This window comes from Mobula hypostoma, chromosome 8 (assembly GCF_963921235.1).
Source record: "Mobula hypostoma chromosome 8, sMobHyp1.1, whole genome shotgun sequence".
Taxonomy (NCBI): Eukaryota; Metazoa; Chordata; class Chondrichthyes; order Myliobatiformes; family Myliobatidae; genus Mobula; species Mobula hypostoma.
Window position 1 is genome coordinate 35373708 of NC_086104.1, and position 19515 is coordinate 35393222.

At 43.9% G+C, this 19515-nt stretch overlaps 1 protein-coding gene across 1 annotated transcript in view; it reads right to left on the reverse strand.

Moving 5' to 3' along the window:
• Window positions 1-18818, reverse strand: part of gch2 (GTP cyclohydrolase 2) — a 47413-nt gene extending 28595 nt beyond the window's left edge. Inside the window, exons 1-2 of the mRNA XM_063055016.1 lie at window positions 18624-18818; window positions 17757-18269 (exon numbers count right to left, since the gene is read on the reverse strand). Of these exons, the coding sequence (XP_062911086.1) occupies window positions 17757-18060 (304 nt within the window). The 5' untranslated portion in view covers window positions 18061-18269; window positions 18624-18818. The remainder of the gene's footprint in view (window positions 1-17756; window positions 18270-18623) is intronic.
• Between the last annotated feature and the right edge of the window lie 697 nt (window positions 18819-19515).

Genomic DNA, 19515 nt, shown 5'->3' on the forward strand with positions numbered 1-19515 from the left:
TGCTTCACTAGTAGTGAATGCAGGTTGGACCACCACTTACAGCTGGCAGTAGCTAACTTTTTAAAAATTCCTTCTCCCACCCTTAGACTTCGTTCATAAATATTCCTGGCTTCATATTGCCCAATATAGCCTTTGAACTCTACACTGATGTAACAATCAGTTGAAAGATATCTCTGTGTAAGGGTGAGTCAGTAGAGTGGAGACTGTGGGCTTGAGGTATTACTACATTTAAAAATGCAGTAACAAGCTTGTTAGCCTGTTGTAGCACAATTAATAAATGCCCCTTTGCAGCCCTAGAGTAAATTCAAAGCCAATTTGTTTTCAACTAAGTTTGAAGGAAACTTATTGCCACCATTTGAAATACAAGTTTTGATTTACACTTATATTTGAATAATTAAATTTAATTTCTATTTAAAGATAAATTAGTTACTCAAATGACAATTAGAACTATTCTATGCAAAAACAAATACATAAAATCAGAAACAAATTTCATTGAAAAAACAAAATGTTTTTCAGTATTTAGTTACATTATTCAAAAAAAATCAAAGTGCTGCAATGTTTGAAATATTAAAAACAAAATGATAGAAATAGTTGGAAGATGAAGCAGCAACTATGGTGAGAAACAATGAACATCTCATGACATCCACCCTTCAGAGCGGTGGTTCTCAAACTTTTTATGCTCATGGACCAGTGACTTTCATTTACCTCTGTAGCCCCTACCCTCCATAGTCTCCGTTAATTGCTGAAGTTTTTTTGGTCAACTTTAGTGACTATTCTAATATATAGTCAATATTTACATTTGAACAGGTTTTAGGTGTTATTATGAGTTAAATATAACACTACTGATGTATATGAAAAATAAAATAATTTCAAAGCTCTGACTTGGATGCTTTATTTCCTCCTCAGCTAACATGTCCGCATGTTTTAATTTGATAGTGCAGTCTTACAAATTAGACATCTTTTTGTTCTGCGGGGATGGAAAAAAACATAGGCAAGGCACTCAATGCTAATGTTTTCCTTTGCTGCAGTAGCCATGGGTAATCAGATATAATTTTTAAAATTATATATATATTAAATAAACATCAGTAACAACAATACAATTGTGTGAGTAGGCTCTATAGAAAATTAGTAAAATAATTACAACAAATGTAATAACAAGTGGAAAAAGTATCAGCATTGGAATATAGATGTAAACATAAAACAAGACATTTAGGCAGTACTTGTTAAAAATATTGAACTTTAAAATTAGAAATAATTTAACTTCTAGCCAAATATTTTTAAAAATGCTATTGCATATGCAAATTATATGTGACAATTAAGAGCTTGTACTCACCAACAGAAGTGAATTGAAGTTCCTTCCAAAATATGACAGGTATCAGGGATTTAATGGAAGTTGAAGTGGTAGGTGGTGGTGCACTAGCAGACGTCACACGTTCTTGCCTCTCTGCAGTTTAGCTGTTTGGGGCAGATGACCCCATTGTAGTAACTGCAGCCGTGATGTCGTGTTTTATAGGTATGATAACAAGGATGGGTCAATGGAAGACAAACGTAACCAGCTCCTGCTGCAAACTTGCTTATTGGCCTTGCTGCAGACAGCCCCATCCAACCCTCAGTTTGTTCGTTATATTCAAAACCGGTTTAATTAGATTACTACAATACGGCCATGTGAGGCTTTCCATTTAGCTTGCCTTCTGATAAAGGTTTTGATGTGGAAAACCTGGAGACTTCCAACAATCTTTCAGTTGGAAAGAGATGAGGCTGGTTCCTATTAACATGTAATTATCTATAATCACCAGCTGGTAGAGCACATTGCAGGGTATCCTGCTGGGTGATGCCTGCCTGCTCACTGTATAATCAGTGGATGTAGAGAGAGGCTCTGAGGGCTACCCTGCAGGGTGTGAACAGTGATTTGTGTGTGCTCAAGCAGAAGCACAGATATCAATTGGCATGCCACAGCTACGCACATACACAGAGGCTAAGCTGTTTTAGAAACATAGAAAACCTACAGCATAATGCAGGCCGTTCAGCCCACAATGCTGTGCCGAACATTTATTTACTTTAGAAATTACCTAGGGGTACCCATAGTCTTCTATTTTTCAAAGCTCCATGTACCTATCCAGGAGTCTCTTAAAAGACCCTATTGCATCCAACTCCCCTACCATCGACGGCAGTCCATTCCACATACTCACCACTCTCTGTGTAAAAAAACTTAACCCTGACATCTCCTCTTGTACCTACTTCCAAGCACTTTAAAACTGTGCCCTCTCGTGTTAGCCATTTCAGCCCTGGGAAAAAGCCTCTGAATATCCACACGATCAATGCCTCTCATCATCTTATACACCTCTATCAGGTCACCTCTCATCCTCTGCCACTCCAAGGAGAAAAGGCTGCGTTCACTTAACCTGTTCTCATAAGGCATGCTCCCCAATCCAGGCAACATCCATGTAAATCTCCTCTGCACCCTTTCTATGGTTTCCACATCCTTCCTGTAGTGAGGTGATCAGAACTGAGCACAGTACTCCAAGTGGGGTCTGATCAGGGTCCTGTATAGCTGTAACATTACCTCTCGGTTCTTGAACTCAATCCCACGGTTGATGAAGGCCAGTGCACCATATGCCTTCTTAACCACACAGTCAGCCTGTGCAGCAGCTTTGAGTGTCCTATGGACTCAAACCTCAAGATCCCTCTGAAGCTACACACTGCCAAGAGTCTTACCATTAATGCTATATTCTGCCATCATATTTGACCTACCAAAATGAACCATCTCACACTTATCTGGGTTGAACTCCATCTGCCACTTCTCAGCCCAGTTTTGCATCCTATCGATGTCCCACTTTATCCACAACACCCCCAACTTTCGTATCATCAGCAAATTTACTAATCCATCCCTCCACTTCCTCATCCAGGTCAGTTATAAAAATCATGAAGAGTAAGGGTCCCTGAACAGATCCCTGAGGCACACCACTGGTCACTGACCTCCATGCAGAATATGACTCATCTACAGCCACTCTTTGCCTTCTGTGAGCAAGCCAATTCTCCATCCACAAAGCAAGGTCCTCTTGGATCCCATGCCTCCTTACTTTCTCAATGAGCCTTGTGTGGTACTTTATCAAATGCCTTGCTGAAATCCATATATATTACATCTACTGCTCTACCTTCATCAACGTGTTCAGTCACATTCTCAAAAAATTCAATCGGGCTCATAAGGCACGACCTGCCCTTGACAAAACCATGGTGACTATTCCTAATCATATTATGCCTCTCCAAATGTTCATAAATCCTCCCTCTCAGGATTTTTCCATCAATTTACCAACCACTGAAGTAAGACTCACTGGTCTATAATTTCCTGAGCTATCTCTACTCCCATTCGTAAATAAGGGAACAACATCTGCAACCCTCCAATCCTCCGGAACCTCTCCCGTCCCCATTGATGATGCAAAGATCATTGCCAGAGGATTAGCAATCTCCTCCCTCACCTCCCACAGTAGCCTGGGGTACACCTCATCTGGTCCAGGAGACTTATCCAACTTGATGCTTTCCAAAAGCTCCAGCACCTCCTCTTTCTTGTATGCTCAAGCTTTTCAATCCCCTGTAAATCATCCCTACAATCGCCAAGATCCTTTTCCGTAGTGAATACTGAAGTAAAGTACTCATTAAGCATCCCCTTGCTCTTCTCATACTTACAGAATGCCTTAGGGTTTTCTTTAATCCTGCTTGCCAAGGCCTTCTCAAGGCCCCTTCTGGCTCTCCTAATTTCATTCTTAAGCTCCTTCCTGCTAGCCTTATAATCTTCTAGATCTCTATCGTTGACTAGTTTTTGAACCTTTTGTAAGCTTTTCTTTTCTTCTTGACTAGATTTTCAATAGCCTTTGTACACCGTGGTTCCTGTACCCTACCATTCTTTCCCTGTCTCATTGGTACGTTCCAATATACCCTGAATATTTGCTGTTTTTCTGCCGTACATTTCCCTGAAAACATCTGTTCCAAATTTATGTTTCCAAGTTCCTGCCTGATAGCTTTATACTTCCGCTTACTCCAATTAAATGCTTTCCTAACTTGTCTGTTCCTATCCCTCTACAAAGCTGTGGTAAAGGAGATAGAATTGTGATTGCTATCTCCAAAATGTTCTCCCACTGAGAGACTTGACACCTGACCAGGTTCATTTCCCAATACCAGATCAAGTACAGCCTCTCCTCTTGTAAGCTATTGTGTCAGGAAACCTTCCTGAACACACCTAACAAACTCCACCCCATCTAAACCCCTTGCTCTGGAGAGATGCCAATCAATATTTGGGAAATTAAAATCTCCCACCACAACAACCCTGTTATTATTACACCTTTCCAGAATCTGTCTCCCTGTCTGCTCCTTGAATTCCTTGTTACTATTGGGTGGCCTATTACAAACACTCAGTAAAGTTATTGACCTCTTCCTGTTCCTAACTTCCACCCACAGAGACTCCGTAGACAATCCCTCCATGTTTTCCTCCTTTTCTGCAGCCGTGACACTATCTCTGATCAGCAGTGCCACACCCCACCACTTTTGCCTCCCTCCCTGTCCTTTCTGAAACATCTAAAGCCTGGCACTCTAAGTAACCATTCCTGCCCCTGAGCCATCGAAGTCTCTGTAATGGACACAACATCAAAGCTCCAAGTACTAATCCACACTCTAATCTTATCCGCCTTGTTCATGATGCTTCTTGCCTTAAAATAGACACATCTTTTACCATCGGTCTGAGAGTATCCCTTCTCTATCACCTACCTATCTTCCCTCTCTCACTGTCTCCAAGCTTTCACAACTTGTGTGCCAATGGCCCCTTCCTCCGTCTCTTCAGTTCAGTTCCCACCCTCCAACAATTCTAGTTTAAACTCTCCCCAATAGCCTTAGCAAACCTCCCCGCCAGGATATTGGTCCCCCTTGGATTCAAGTGCAACCCATCCTTTTTGTACACGCCTGTCCCAAAAGAGGTCCCAATGATCCAGAAATCTGAATCCCTGCCCCTTACTCCAATCCCTCAGCCACGCACTTATCCCCCACCTCACTATATTCCTATACTCACTGCCCCATGGCACAAGCAGTAATCCCGAGATTATTACCTTTGAGGTCCTGCTTCTCAACTTCTTTCCTAACTCCCTGTCGTCTGTTTTCAGGACCTCCTCCCTTTTCCTACCTACGTCATTGGTACCAATATGTACCACTACCTCTGGCTGTCACCTTCAGGATAACCAGGACGCGATCAGAAACATCCCCGACCCTGGCACCTGGGAGGCAAACTACCATCTGTGTTTCTTTCCTGCGTCCACAGAATCACCTGTCTGACCCCCTAACTATAGAGTCCTCTTTTACTGCTGCCTTCTTCCTTCCCCTATCCTTCTGAGCCACAGGGCCAGACTCTGTTCCAGAGGTGTGGCCACTGTTACTTTCCCCAGGTAGGTCCCCCTACCACACAGGACTCAAACAGGAGTACTTACTGTTAAGGGGTACTCTCCAGTATCTGACTCTTGCCCTTTCCTCTCCTGACTGTTACCCACTTATCTGTCTCCTGAGTCCCCGGTGTGAGTACTTTCCTATAGCTCCTCCCTATTACCTCCTCGGTTTCCCTGACCATACAAAGGCCATCGAGCTGCATCTCCAGTTCCCTGACCCGGTCCCCAAGGAGCCGCAGCTCGACACACCTGGCGCAGATGTGGCCGTCTGGGAGGCTGGAAGTCTCCCGGACATCCCACATCTGACACCCAGTACAGAACACCAGCCTCACAGACATATTTCCTGTTTCTATTCCTCACAGGTGACTTACCTCGCCTCGACCCGTTATCGCCGAAGCCCGAATGGGCCAAAGCCCTACCACTCTGCCTCAGATCACTCTCTTAGATGCTGCCTCATCTAACATATTTCCCCAATCATTTCATTCAGGGTTCCAACTAAATTACATATATATTTTTTTTTATGTATTTCAGTAATATTTAATTTAAGCTATAAACTTATCAGGAGCCCATTCAGAAACTCCTGTGGCCCCCAGTTTCTTGTTTTCTTAACTCGTGGCCCCTACAAAGTCAAGCATGCCCTCCTGGGGGCCATATGGCTGATGTAGAGAACCACTGCTTTAGAGAACGTGAAATGTTAACTTTGTTTTACTCTTCCTAGGTGAACTACTGACCATTTCCAGCACATTCAGTCATTACTAATGCTTGTTATTCTTAAAATTTTTTCATATTTGTGAAATAGATCCTTTAAAACTTCTGAAATTATTAGTGTAAAATACATTGTGGATTTAACAGCACTTCTCTGGGAATTGGATGTAGATCAGATCATGACTTAAAATTTGATCCATTAAAGTTAGCACACAAAAATTATGTTCTCATCTCACTGCACAGTACTTGCATAAATGACTGTAATATTTGAGTCCTCGTGATGATCTTTAAATATCAGGGGCCAAGGAAAGCAGAAGATAGGTAAATATTTGAAATGTTCTGCAAAAGGATGATTTTACTGTGGTTTTTAGTAATTAGGAGAAAAAATGCTTAAGGGAATATGGCAGTTTACTTGAGGTATGACATGTACCAGACTATAAAAACAATACTTTCAATTTAGACATTATTTTATTCCTACACTTAACGATAATCTATTCCAATAAAATGATGGAATACAATTGCACGTTGCCATCACTTGCATTCATACATCCTAAAGTTATACCAAATATCAAATTAACAAAGAGATACAAGTGAATGATCAATAGAAAAGTACTTCGCATGATATGATACTGCCAGGAACTGTCAGCACAGTGGAAAACCCAAATGATGGATTTCAGATCATTAAGGCCAACAATTGCACAGAAGCAAATGTGATGCTGGAAGTCCAATGTAATAAACTTAGATATCCAGAAATACAGCCATACAATCTCCAGACAGTGATTACTCAATAAAACTTGCAGGAAATGTTTAGGTTATGGAAAACACCGAATACTATACCAAGGTAGTGACACTCAGACTTAATTTGGCTCCTGGCCCACTAATGGCTTGAATTTTATATTTTCTCTGTGCAAACTCAAACCTTTCTGGAGCCTCATCTGTCCCCACTGTGTGTATCTCTTCAAGCTTCTCCAAGGATCATCACCTTGTCATGGCGGAGAGGACTGTTAGTTCAGAAGGTCCTGAGAACAATGCGGTCTGCAGTTTAGCCATCTGGTGCTTAGCTCCTGGTATGGTCACCCATGCCAGTATGGTTGAGGGGTGGTTCCAGACAAAAAGTGAACCAACTCAAACCTCAACGGTGGACCTAGTGAAAGATGTTGTCGCATCACAATGGTAGTGAAAGTGGAGGAAGGGTCCACAGTCACCTTGCACTCTGTGCCACTGGGCCCGAACTCCAATCTGTTCAACCGTGTACTGGCTGCCCAGGCATCAGCCTCCTTACACTCTCTACAGCCACCGAGGACCCACCAATAGACGATCTTTTTGGAAACATCACACCTGGCTCGAGTGATTGCACTACCTATACCTTGGACTATGCACTACTAGATTTCCCACCACAGTCCCGGAAAAACTTGGGTGGATAAGGCACAGACTTCCAACATAACTGGTATTATCTCATCTGTTCAGACTCTCCATCCCATAACTCATGCTGAAATTGTATCTTTCGTGACTTGAAGATATCTCCCAGTAATTTGCTTAAAGCAGGGGATACTAACCTGGGATGCATGGACCCCTCGGTCAATGGTGGGGGTCAATGGCAAAAAAAAGGTTGGGAACCCCTGGCTTAAGGTTCAAAGGTTCATTTATTATCAAAATATACAACTCTGAAAGTCTTCAGTTCTCTGGGTAGCCACAAAACCAAGAAAGAAAAGAAATGCAGCATGATTATCAACCCCCAAATTCCACTTCCCTGTAAAAACATGAACAAAAGCTGAACAGGAACATCAATCCCCAAAACCCCTTCCCTGCACAAAAAAAATCCCGAGATTGGGTGTAAAAAAAAATAAAAATTATAATACTGAAAAAAAGACCGCAGCCAGCAGGGCAGACAGCAAACTGCAAATACAAAAGGAAAGCGACTTCATTAAGTTGTAGGAACAATTCCATAAGATACAAGACCATAAGACTATAGATATAGGAGCAGAATTAGGCCATTTGGCCCATTGAGTCTGCCCCACCATTTCATCATGGCTGATCCAAATTGCCTCTCAGCCACAATCTCCTGCCTTCACACTGTATCCCTTCATGTCCTGACCAAGCAGGAGTCTATCAACCTCTGCCTTAAATATACCCAAATACTGAGCCTCCACAGCTGCGTGTGGTAAAGAATTCCACACATTCACCACTCCATTCTGAAAGGTCATTCCTCTATTCTGAGGCTGTGTCCTCTGATCTTAGAATTAATCACCATAGGAAATACCCTCTCTGGATCCACTCCATCAAGGTCTTTCACAATTCAATAGGTTTCAAAGAGGTCACCCCTCATTCTTCCGAATTCTAGTGAGTACAGGCCCAGAGCCATCAAGTGATCTTCATATGACGAGCCATTTAATCACGGAGTTATTTTCATGAACCTCCTTTGAACTTTGTCCAAAGTCAACACATCTGTTTTAAGGTAAGGCCCCAGACCTGCTCACAATACTCCAAGTGAGGCCTCATTGGTGCTTTATAAAGTTTCAATATTACATACTTGCATTTTTATTCCAGTTCTCTTGAAATGAATGCTAACATTGCATTTGCCTTCCTCACCACAGACTCAACCTGCAAATTAACCTTTAGGAAATCCTGCACAAGGACTCCCAAGTCCTCAGTTTTTTGTATTTTCTCTCCATTTAGAAACTGTCAACCCTTTCATTTCTTTTACCGAAGTGCATAATTTTTGCTCTATTATATGCCTTTTCTTTGGTTTTTATGTTGGGTTTGACTTCTCTTGTTAGGCACGGTTGCATCATCTTTGCTTTAGAACACTTCTTCCTCTTTGGGATGTATACATCCCGTGCCATTCGAATTGCTTCCAGAAATTCCAGCCATTGTTGCTCTGCCATCATTCCTGCCAGCATACTTTTGCAATCAATTCTGGCCAACTCCCCTCTCGTGCCTCTGTAATTTCCTTTACTCCACTGTAATACTGGTACATCTGTCTTTAGCTTCTCTTCCTCAAATTTCAGGGTGAATTCATTCATATTATGATTACTTGCATCCAGGGGTTCTTTTTCTTAAACTCTCTAATCAATTCTATTTCTCTGACCTACACCCAATCCAGACTAGCTGATCCCCTAGTGGGCTCAACCATCAACTGCTAAAAAGCCATCTCACAAGCACTCTAGAAATTCCCCCACTGGAATCCAGCACCAGCCTGATTTTCCAAATTGAAGTCTCCCATGACTATTGTACCATTGCCCTTTTGGAATGCATTTTCTATCTCCCATTGTAGTTTTTAGACCACATCCTTACTACTGTTTGGGGGGCTGTATACAATTCCCATCAGGGTCTTTTTACCCTTGCAGTTCCTTAGCTCTATCCACAATGATTCAACACCTTCCGACCATAAGTCATCTCTTTCCAATGATTTGATTTTAGTTTTTAACAACAGAGCAACACTGCCCCCTCTGCCTATCTGTTCAATACAATGTGTATCCTTGGACATTAAGCTCCCACCTATGATCTTTCAGCCATGATTCAGTGATGCCAACAACATCACACTGGGCAATCTGCAACTGTGCTGCAAGTTTATCTACCTTATTCCATATACTGCACGCATTCAAATATAACACCTTCAGTCCTGTATTCACCCTTTTCAATTTTGTCCGCCCTTTACATTCAACTCATCCTGTTGACTGCAATTTTGCCCTATCAACAGCCTCTCCTCACTATACATTGCCTCTGTTTGTAAACCAGCTACCTCATCTTCAGGCAAACAACAGGAATTCTGCAGATGCTGGAAATTCAAGCAACATACATCAAAGTTGCTGGTGAACGCAGCAGGCCAAGCAGCAACTATAGGAAGAGGCGCAGTCGACGTTTCAGGCCGAGACCCTTCGTCAGGACTAACTGAAGGAAGAGTGAGTAAGGGATTTGAAAGCTGGAGGGGGAGGGGGAGATGCAAAATGATAGGAGAAGACAGGAGGGGGAGGGATAGAGCCGAGAGCTGGACAGGTGATAGGCAAAAGGGGATACGAGAGGATCATGGGACAGGAGGCCTAGGGAGAAAGACGGGGGGGGGGTGACCCAGAGGATGGGCAAGAGGTATATTCAGAGGGACAGAGGGAGAAAAAGGAGAGTGAGAGAAAGAATGTGTGCATAAAAATGAGTAACAGATGGGGTACGAGGGGGAGGTGGGGCCTTAGCGGAAGTTAGAGAAGTCAATGTTCATGCCATCAGGTTGGAGGCTACCCAGACGGAATATAAGGTGTTGTTCCTCCAACCTGAGTGTGGCTTCATCTTTACAGTAGAGGAGGCCGTGGATAGACATGTCAGAATGGGAATGGGATGTGGAATTAAAATGTGTGGCCACTGGGAGATCCTGCTTTCTCTGGCGGACAGAGCGTAGATGTTCAGCAAAGCGGTCTCCCAGTCTGCGTCGGGTCTCACCAATATATAACTTATCCGTGTAAGCGGAACAAGTGCTACACATGCCCTTACACTTCCTCCCTTACCACCATTCAGGGCCCCAAACAGTCCTTCCAGGTGAGGCATCACTTCACCTGTGAGTCGACTGAGGTGATATACTGCATCCGGTGCTCCCGATGTGGCCTTTTATATATTGGTGAGACCCGACGCAGACTGGGAGACCGCTTTGCTGAACATCTACGCTCTGTCCGCCAGAGAAAGCAGAATCTCCCAGTGGCCACACATTTTAATTCCACATCCCATTCCCATTCTGACATGTCTATCCACGGCCTCCTCTACTGTAAAGATGAAGCCACACTCAGGTTGGAGGAACAACACCTTATATTCCATCTGGGTAGCCTCCAACCTGATGGCATGAACATTGACTTCTCTAACTTCCGCTAAGGCCCCACCTCCCCCTCGTACCCCATCTGTTACTCATTTTTATGCACACATTCTTTCTCTCACTCTCCTTTTTCTCCCTCTGTCCCTCTGAATATACCTCTTGCCCATCCTCTGGGTCACCCCCCCCCTTGTCTTTCTTCCCGGACCTCCTGTCCCATGATCCTCTTGTATCCCCTTTTGCCTATCACCTGTCCAGCTCTCGGCTCTATCCCTCCCCCTCCTGTCTTCTCCTATCATTTTGCATCTCCCCCTCCCCCTCCAGCTTTCAAATCCCTTACTCACTCTTCCTTCAGTTAGTCCTGACGAAGGGTCTCGGCCTGAAACGTCGACTGCGCCTCTTCCTATAGATGCTGCTTGGCCTGCTGCGTTCACCAGCAACTTTGATGTATGTTACCTCATCTTCAGCGCTATTATACGCCTTTCTTACGATGCATCTTGCATTGAAATATCCACAGCTCAGGACACTAGTTGTATCATGTTCAACCTTAAGATTCCTAACTTTGTCTGAGGTCTTGCCAAGATCTGCCTTCAAAACCTCTCCACTAACTGTTCTGGCGCTCAAGTTCCCATCACCCTGCAACTCTAACTTAAACCCCACTGTGCAGCATTGACAAACCTTCCCACGAAGATATTCGACCCCCCCCCCAGTTCAGGTGCAAACCATCTCTTCTACACAGGTCCCACCTTCCCTGGTAGAGAGCCCAATGATCCAAAAATCTTATGCCTCCCTCCTACACCAACTCCTTCACCACATACTAAATTGTATAATGTTCCTAGTTCTGGCCTCACTAGCACGTAGCAATCCTGAGATCACAGCACTGGAGGTCCTGCCCTCTAACTTAGCACCCAACTCCCTATGCAGAACCTTGTCACTTGTCCTACCCATGTCATTGGTACCGACATGGTCCACGGTTTTTGGCTATTCACCGTCCTACTTAGGAATGCCGAGAACTCAATCCAAGATATCCCGGACTTTAGCACCCGGGAGGTAACATACCATCTGGGATTCTCATTCTCGCCTTCCTGTCCATTCCTCTAATCCCCCCTCACCACAGCGTGCCTCTTCTCCCGCCTTCCATTTTGACACACACAGTGTCAGAGACCCAGCCACTGTGACTTTACTCTGTTAGGTCAATCCACACAACTCCCCCCCCCCCACCCCAATGACAGCATCTGAAGTGATGTATCTGTTGTTGAGGGGGCTGGCCACAGGGGTACTCTGCACTGGCTCCTTAATCCCTTTCCCTTTCCTGACTGTCACCCAGGTTCCTGGGTCCTGCACCTTGGGTGTAACTACCTCTCTATATGTCCTATCTATCAACCCTTCAGCCTCCCAAATGATCTGGAGTTCATCCAGTTCCAGCTCCTTAATGCTGCAACTGGATGCACCTCGCAGTTGTAGTTGTCAGGGACACTGGAGGTCTCCATGCCTTCCCACAGCCTGCAAGAGGAACATTTCAGTGTCCTGCCTGGCATCTTTACTGTCCCTAACTAATGTTGAGTAAAGTTACCCCCTTTGGTTCAAGAGCCTAACAGTTGAGGGGTAATAACTGTTTCACAATCTGGTGGTGTGAATCCCTGAGTCTCCTGTATCAGCTTCCTGATTGCAGCAGGGAGACCAGACCATGACGTGGGTGGTGGGGGTTCTTAATGATGGATGCTGCTTTCCTGTGACAATGCTCCATGTAGATGTGCTCATTGGTGGGGAGGACTTTACCTGTGATGGACTAGGCCACATCCACTGCTTTTTGTAGGATCTTCTGATTACGGGCATTGGTGTTTCTATACCAGAATGTGATGCAGCCAGTCAATATACTCTCCACCACACATCTATAGAAGTTTGTCAAATCTTTAGATGTCATGCAAATCTTCACAAACTTTGAAGGAAGTAGAAGTGATGTGGTGCTTTTTTGTAATTGCATTTACGTGCTGGGTGCAGAACAGGTGTTCTGAAATGATAACAAAGGGGAATTTAAAGTTGCTGACCCTCTCCACCTCTGATCCCCCGATGAGGACTTCCTCATGGACCTCGGGTTTTGTCCTTCTGAAGTCAATAATCACCTCCTTGGTCTTACTGACATTAAGAGGTTCTTCTTGTGGCACCACTCAGCCAGATTTTCAATCTCCCTCCTATATACTGACTCTTCACCACCTTTGCTTCTGCCAACGACAGTGGTGTCATCAGCAAATGCAACATTAGAGATGTGCTTAGCCTCACAGTCATAAGTGTAAAGTGAGTAGAGCAGGGGGCTAAGCACACAGGTTTGTCATGCACTTGTACTGATGGAGATTGTGAAGTAGATGTTTTTGCCAATTCCAACGGACTGCGGTCTGCAAGTGAGGCAACTGAGGATCCAATACACACGGAGGTATTGAGGCCAAGGTCTTGAAGTTTATTGATTAGTTCTGAGGGATGATAGTATTGAATGCCAAGCTATAGTCAATGAAGGGCACTCTGATGTTTGCATCTTTGCTGTCCAGATGTTCCAGGGTTGAGTGAAGAAAAAGTTACCAGTTAATTTTACTGACTTTTCAATAGAATGAAGACCTACAGATTTGTTTTCAAATTCCTTGATTTCATTAATATTTTGGCAATAAAAGTTGAAACTCTCCAACAGCTGAGTTGACAATTTTGTGGAGTGTAGTGACACACGGTGACATTTGATTTGTGTGCTCTAAGCAAACATAATGTGGTAATTCTACAATAGGCAGCAGATAAACCTGTTTCGCTGCATGTTGAAGTGCCCCTTTAGAATGGATAGACAATGGATGATCTCTGTGTGAAATAATTCTCTCTCAGATTGTGCTGGAGCAATATTTCTATTGTTGGAATGTTGGACATACGCCCAAGGATCTCAGTAGATAAATAAATTTTTCCTTGGGCTTCCAGCCACATACAGGTGTCGATTTTAACTGACGTTTCTATGACAAACTTTGCCATCTTCATCAGAGATGATCCCTGATGAAGATGGCAGAGTTTATCATCAAAACGTCCGTTAAAATCGATACCTACACCTGCTGGAAACCCGAGAAGTGTTTACTTGTATATATGCCAGGAAAGCACTAGATCCTTTTTCATCTTCAGGGAATTATCTTAACTGCCCCATTGCCACTCCCTTGTTTTTGCCATACTGACTGCTGCAGAATGAAGGAATCAGGATTACTAGGACAACAGTCATAGCCCTTCAGTATTTTACTGCCCACGTTCACAGGATACCTCGAGAGTGGAATCCCTCTTGTTCTGATATTTGGCAGATCTACATTGTACACTTCCAGAATTATGCACGTGCAGAGGATTGCATGAAGAAAGTTGTGATGAAGAACTTTGGTCCTACTTCCCGGTAACCATTAGATACATCACTCATTTGAGCTCGTACCAATGTGAAAACCATCATGCACAGAAAGAGATCCATTAGTTCATCAATCTTGATTGACGAACTATATGTTTATAATAATACACGGCCTTTTTAAAAAGTGGTTAGATTTAACTTCCTGTGCACACTCTTGTTTTTAAAGGCAACATTGCAGAGTTACAGCCGTGGTCTGCTAACTCCATCTAGTGGTCTCAGTCAACACACTGAAATCTGAGCTCTCTTCAAGTATAGGGCATCTTTCACACAAGCATAGATGCTACCAGCATGTCTAGCAGCAGTTTAGAAGGCTTCAGGCACAAAGGTTCATGGACACAATTACTTTGACAGCAATTGTTAAATAGGGCCGTGACCTTCGTCATTTTGGTTTTGGCATATAAATTTCAATGAGGATATAGTTATTGAAACACTGAAAAATGAATGCCCACTAATGCACCTGTAACTGTTTATACAGAAACCTTGGAAGCCAGTAACAGTTCCATAAATGTGAGAACTTTTGAACAAATATAGAAAACCAATCTTCCATCCTTGGACTCACTTTACACTTCACGCTGTCCGAGCAGTGCTGCCAGGATAATCAAGGACACGACCCACCTAGCCAAAACACTTCTCGTCCCTCTTCCCTTCGGGAGAAGGCTCAGGAGCTTGAAGACTTGTACGGCCAGATTTGGAAACAGCTTCTTTCCAACTGTGATAAGACTGCTGAACGGATCCTGACCCGGATCTGGGCCGTACCCTCCAAATATCCAGACCTGCCTCTCGTTTTTTTTTTTGCACTACCTTACTTTCCCTTTTCTATTATCTATTTATGATTTATAATTTAAATTTTTAACATTTACTATCGATTTGTACTCCAGGGAGTACAGAGAGCAGAATCAAATATCGCTGTGATGATTGTACGCTCTAGCATCAATTGTTTGGCGACAATAAAGTATAAAGTAGAAAATGACAAAAACCTGCTGAATCTTGGAATGACTGTACGAAATAAACCAGCAAACAATTTGTGAACTGTGCAATCCCTGCAAGTGGAAGTAATGGTTGTTAGGAAATATTTTGAGATTGCTAGTATCAGTATTATCTGAAATTAGGGATTAAATTGAAAAAAAAGTTTGATCAATGTCTGTGACAACATTACATTGAATCATTGAGTTGAATGGTAGAGGATCTAAAAATTACAAATCCTAAAATAGACCTTTGTAGAAAAATGAATTTAGACCACAAAGCAAAGAAGAATAGCTGGAAAAATAGTGTCAAGCTTGCTTTTACAAAATAGATTAGAGACATGAAGGTGCTGGAATGAACTTACAATACACCTCAACATGGGAAAAAAGAAAATTACAGGAAGATGCAAGGCAGAAGAGACGCTCCCGCTGAAAACAAACTGGGGTTGCAGAGCATGACAGACTATGAACCTGTTGATCACTGAAGTTAGGCTTGGTGTTGCCCATTGAAACACTGATGATCATCAGTGTTGGCAAGTTTGCAGACGACACAAAGGTTGGTGGTGTTGTGGATAGTATAGAGGATTGTTGAAGATTGCAGAGAGACATTGATAGGATGCAGAAGTGGGCTGAGAAGTGGCAGATGGAGTTCAACCCAGAGAAGTGTGGGGTGGTACACTTTGGAAGGACAAACTCCAAGGCAAAGTACAAAGTAAATGGCAGGATACTTGGTAGTGTGGAGGAGCAGAGGGATCTGGGGGTTCATGTCCACAGATCCCGGAAAGTTGCCTCACAGCTAGATAGGGTAGTTAAGAAAGCTTATGGGGTGTTAGCTTTCATAAGTCGAGGGATAGAGTTTAAGAGTCATGAGGTAATGATGCAGCTCTATAAAACTCTGGTTAGGCCACACTTGGAGTACTGTGTCCAGTTCTGTTCGCCTCACTATAGGAAGGATGTGGAAGCATTGGAAAGGGTACAGAGGAGACTTACCAGGATGCTGCCTGATTTAGAGAGTATGCATTATGATCAGAGATTAAGGGAGCTAGGGCTTTACTCTTTGGAGAGAAGGAGGATGAGAGGAGACATGATAGAGGTATACAAGATATTAAGAGGAATAGATAGAGTGGACCACCAGCACCTCTTCTCCAGGGCACCACTGCTCAGTACAAGAGGACATGGCTTCAAGGTAAGGGGTGGGAAGTTCAAGGGGGATATTAGAGGAAGGTTTTTTTACTCAGAGAGTGGTTGGTGCGTGGAATACCCTGCCTGAGTCAGTGGTGGAGGCAGATACACTAGTGAAATTTAAGAGACTACTAGACAGGTATATGGAGGAATTTAAGGTGGGGGCTTATATGGGAGGCAGGGTTTAAGGGTCGGCACAACATTGTGGGCCGAAGGGCCTGTACTGTGCTGTACTATTCTATAAAGTGGTGACATTGAGAGATATATAGATTTGTGTTGATATTTTCTTTGCATGAATGATATTGCGAAGCTATATAATGGTGGATGGAAAGCTAAAAATAGGTGCTAAAAGCAGGAAGAATTAATGAAATATGGTTATTTTACTGTGCAGGTAGCACAGGGCTTTTTGTACTATAAATTCCTCCAAATTAAAAGGCAAGACTTGGTGTTGATTTAAAAATAAATTTTGACGTTTTCCTGTGTTTAAAATAAAATTGCTTTACTAACATTTCAATGTTTGGTGGCTAAGACACAATGCGTTTCTGAGGAGAGATTCTTTTTTTGTACATTTCACTCTGAATTTCAACTTAATATTTACAGATGGCATTGCGATATTATTGGTCTGGCTTTCTTGCTTCTTCCATCTTCGGTGCTATCCTAGCACCTGTTCCTCCCGCAGCCACCTCTCCGCCCTCTCTCTCCCTCCGCTACCCACCTTCTCTCCCCCTCCCCACAGCGGAGCCCCAGGCTCAGAAGGTCGCTGCCGCCTGCTGCTTAGCTCGGGCTGCACACGTACTGAGGGTCACGGTCCGACTGTTTATCTATTCCCATAAATGCTGCCCGACCTGCCGAGTTCCTCCGTCATTTTGTGTGTGCTGTCCTGGATCTCGAGCATCTGCAAAATCTCTTGTGTTTACATTTTCTCTTCCATCCCCGCCCGCTGCACTGGCAAACACATTGATGAGACAGCTATGGGCGTGACAGGGTCAGTAGCTGGGATATTTGAATGTATTGCCAGCTCCTCGCTATAGGAATGAATGAAATGGCACTCGCATTGTCTGCCGTGTCACTCTTGACAAGAACCGCTCTGTGACACAAACCTAACTCAAACAGCGTCAAGTCTCCACGTCCAAATTAGATGGTGGGATGAAATATCATCTGTTTATTGGCTGTTGTCAAACTTGTATGGCTAGCTTCACTCCTTTAATTTGCTCCTGACCCAATCTAAAACGTAAGATAAACCAGGGCTTCAATTATACAGATTAAAAGCAAACCCTTACCTGGAATATTGTCCTGATAACCTTTAGTGAAGAACTGCATGGCTTTCGCGGCTCTGTGGGGAGTCTTTAGCAGTCCTTCCCTCTGTGGATTTTCCCCCAGTCCTCTCAGGATGGTTGCATAGGCTTCCTCCAATTCCGCCAAGGCATCCCCCCCGCTCCGCGCCTTCTCGTCTCTCCACTGAACCGCGACTTTCTTGGGCTCTAAAGTCAAATTACTGAACCCGTCAAAACAATTGGCAACCAACTTCTTGGCACAGCACACACCGTTAATCTCCGCCGCCACTAACTGCTTGGCGTAATCCATGGTGCTGCGATTGAAGGCCTGCCAATGCTCAGATGTATCCGAGATGCTCCTAGAGGAATCAGTCTTCACTGCATCCCGGCGCTTCTATTTATATCGGGAGATTAGCGGGATCGAGTCTGATTTAATCACACAGTGCGTTGTTCACACGTCAGCATGTGTGCTAGTGCTACTGAGCCATATTAAATCGTCTGCCCCCGGGCCGGGTTATTCTGGGGAAAGATAATTGTATGTAGGAGATAAGAATATTTCCACCGCGCACGCAGTCCGCGCCAGCGCTTACACATCTACATTCACCAGTAACTACTTAAAAATAGAGAATAATCACTGTAGATAACATCGATTGGATACTTATTGCGTCCGGTCATAAAGTATCCAGCGAGAGAAATGAAAGGGATCCTTTAAATCCAGGAAAAAGCGTCAGTCCGCGGTCATCTGCTGCCCGTTCATCTGCAATATCCAAAGCTTCAGGCGCGCCTGTTTCAGGTGCTTGTAAACTAATGACTGGAAAATTAGAATATTGAAGGCAAACGTCTGCGGTCAGTTATGTATCTAAATCAGATTACCTGCCAAATTCACCAGTTTCATTCCCGATTCTTTTTTAGAAGTTGACAAGTTCAGTTCTTAACCCCCTCGCTGGCCTATTTAAGAACTGTCCTGGTAACCAGCCTCACCCAAAACGTCGACTGGTTCTCCACAGGTGCCGCTGAGTTCCTCCAGCATTTTGGATTTCTAGCATCTGCAGATGTTCTCGTATTTGTTTAAGAAGTACCCATATCGTTCTCGGTCGAGTCACATAGTAGACCGGAAATAAAGGACCGCGCGATCCTTGGCTGAAGCCCGTTCCTGAATTAGATGCAAGTTCCGTAACAACCCGGCAGATTTATGACCACCATCGTCAGGAATAACTTCCTTTAAGTTTGTGGACAGGGGTCTGAATTTAACTTCCATCATTATAACCAGGAATGCAACGTGCAGGAGGATACGCATTCACTGGAAAAAGTTATATGGAGTTGTTGCCATAAGGGGGCGTTGGGAACGGACCCAAATACCAGCCACAGATACTGAAGTACTAGGAACACGACAAGGTTTATCAATAAAGCAAGGGCAGTCAGGAAGGAAGGACGCTGGACATGGACACAGGCCCTGGACGAGACAAGGACACCGGGCCTGGGCTAGGACCAAGACTAGGAAAGTGGGACCAGGACAAGGAACTTAGGACTAGGAGCCTGGGCTAGGACTCTGAGATAGAGACTGGACAGGGACCCAGAACCTGGGTCTTGACTCAGGCTCAGATCCCGGATCTAGGCGAGGACAAGACGTGGCTACAGGACTGGACGTGGAACTCCTGAACAGGACAAGGCACATGGACAGGCCGAGAACCTTGACAGGCTGAGGTTCTTAGACGTGGCTTGGACTAGGCGAGGTTCTTGGATGTGGCTTGGACTAGGCGAGGGA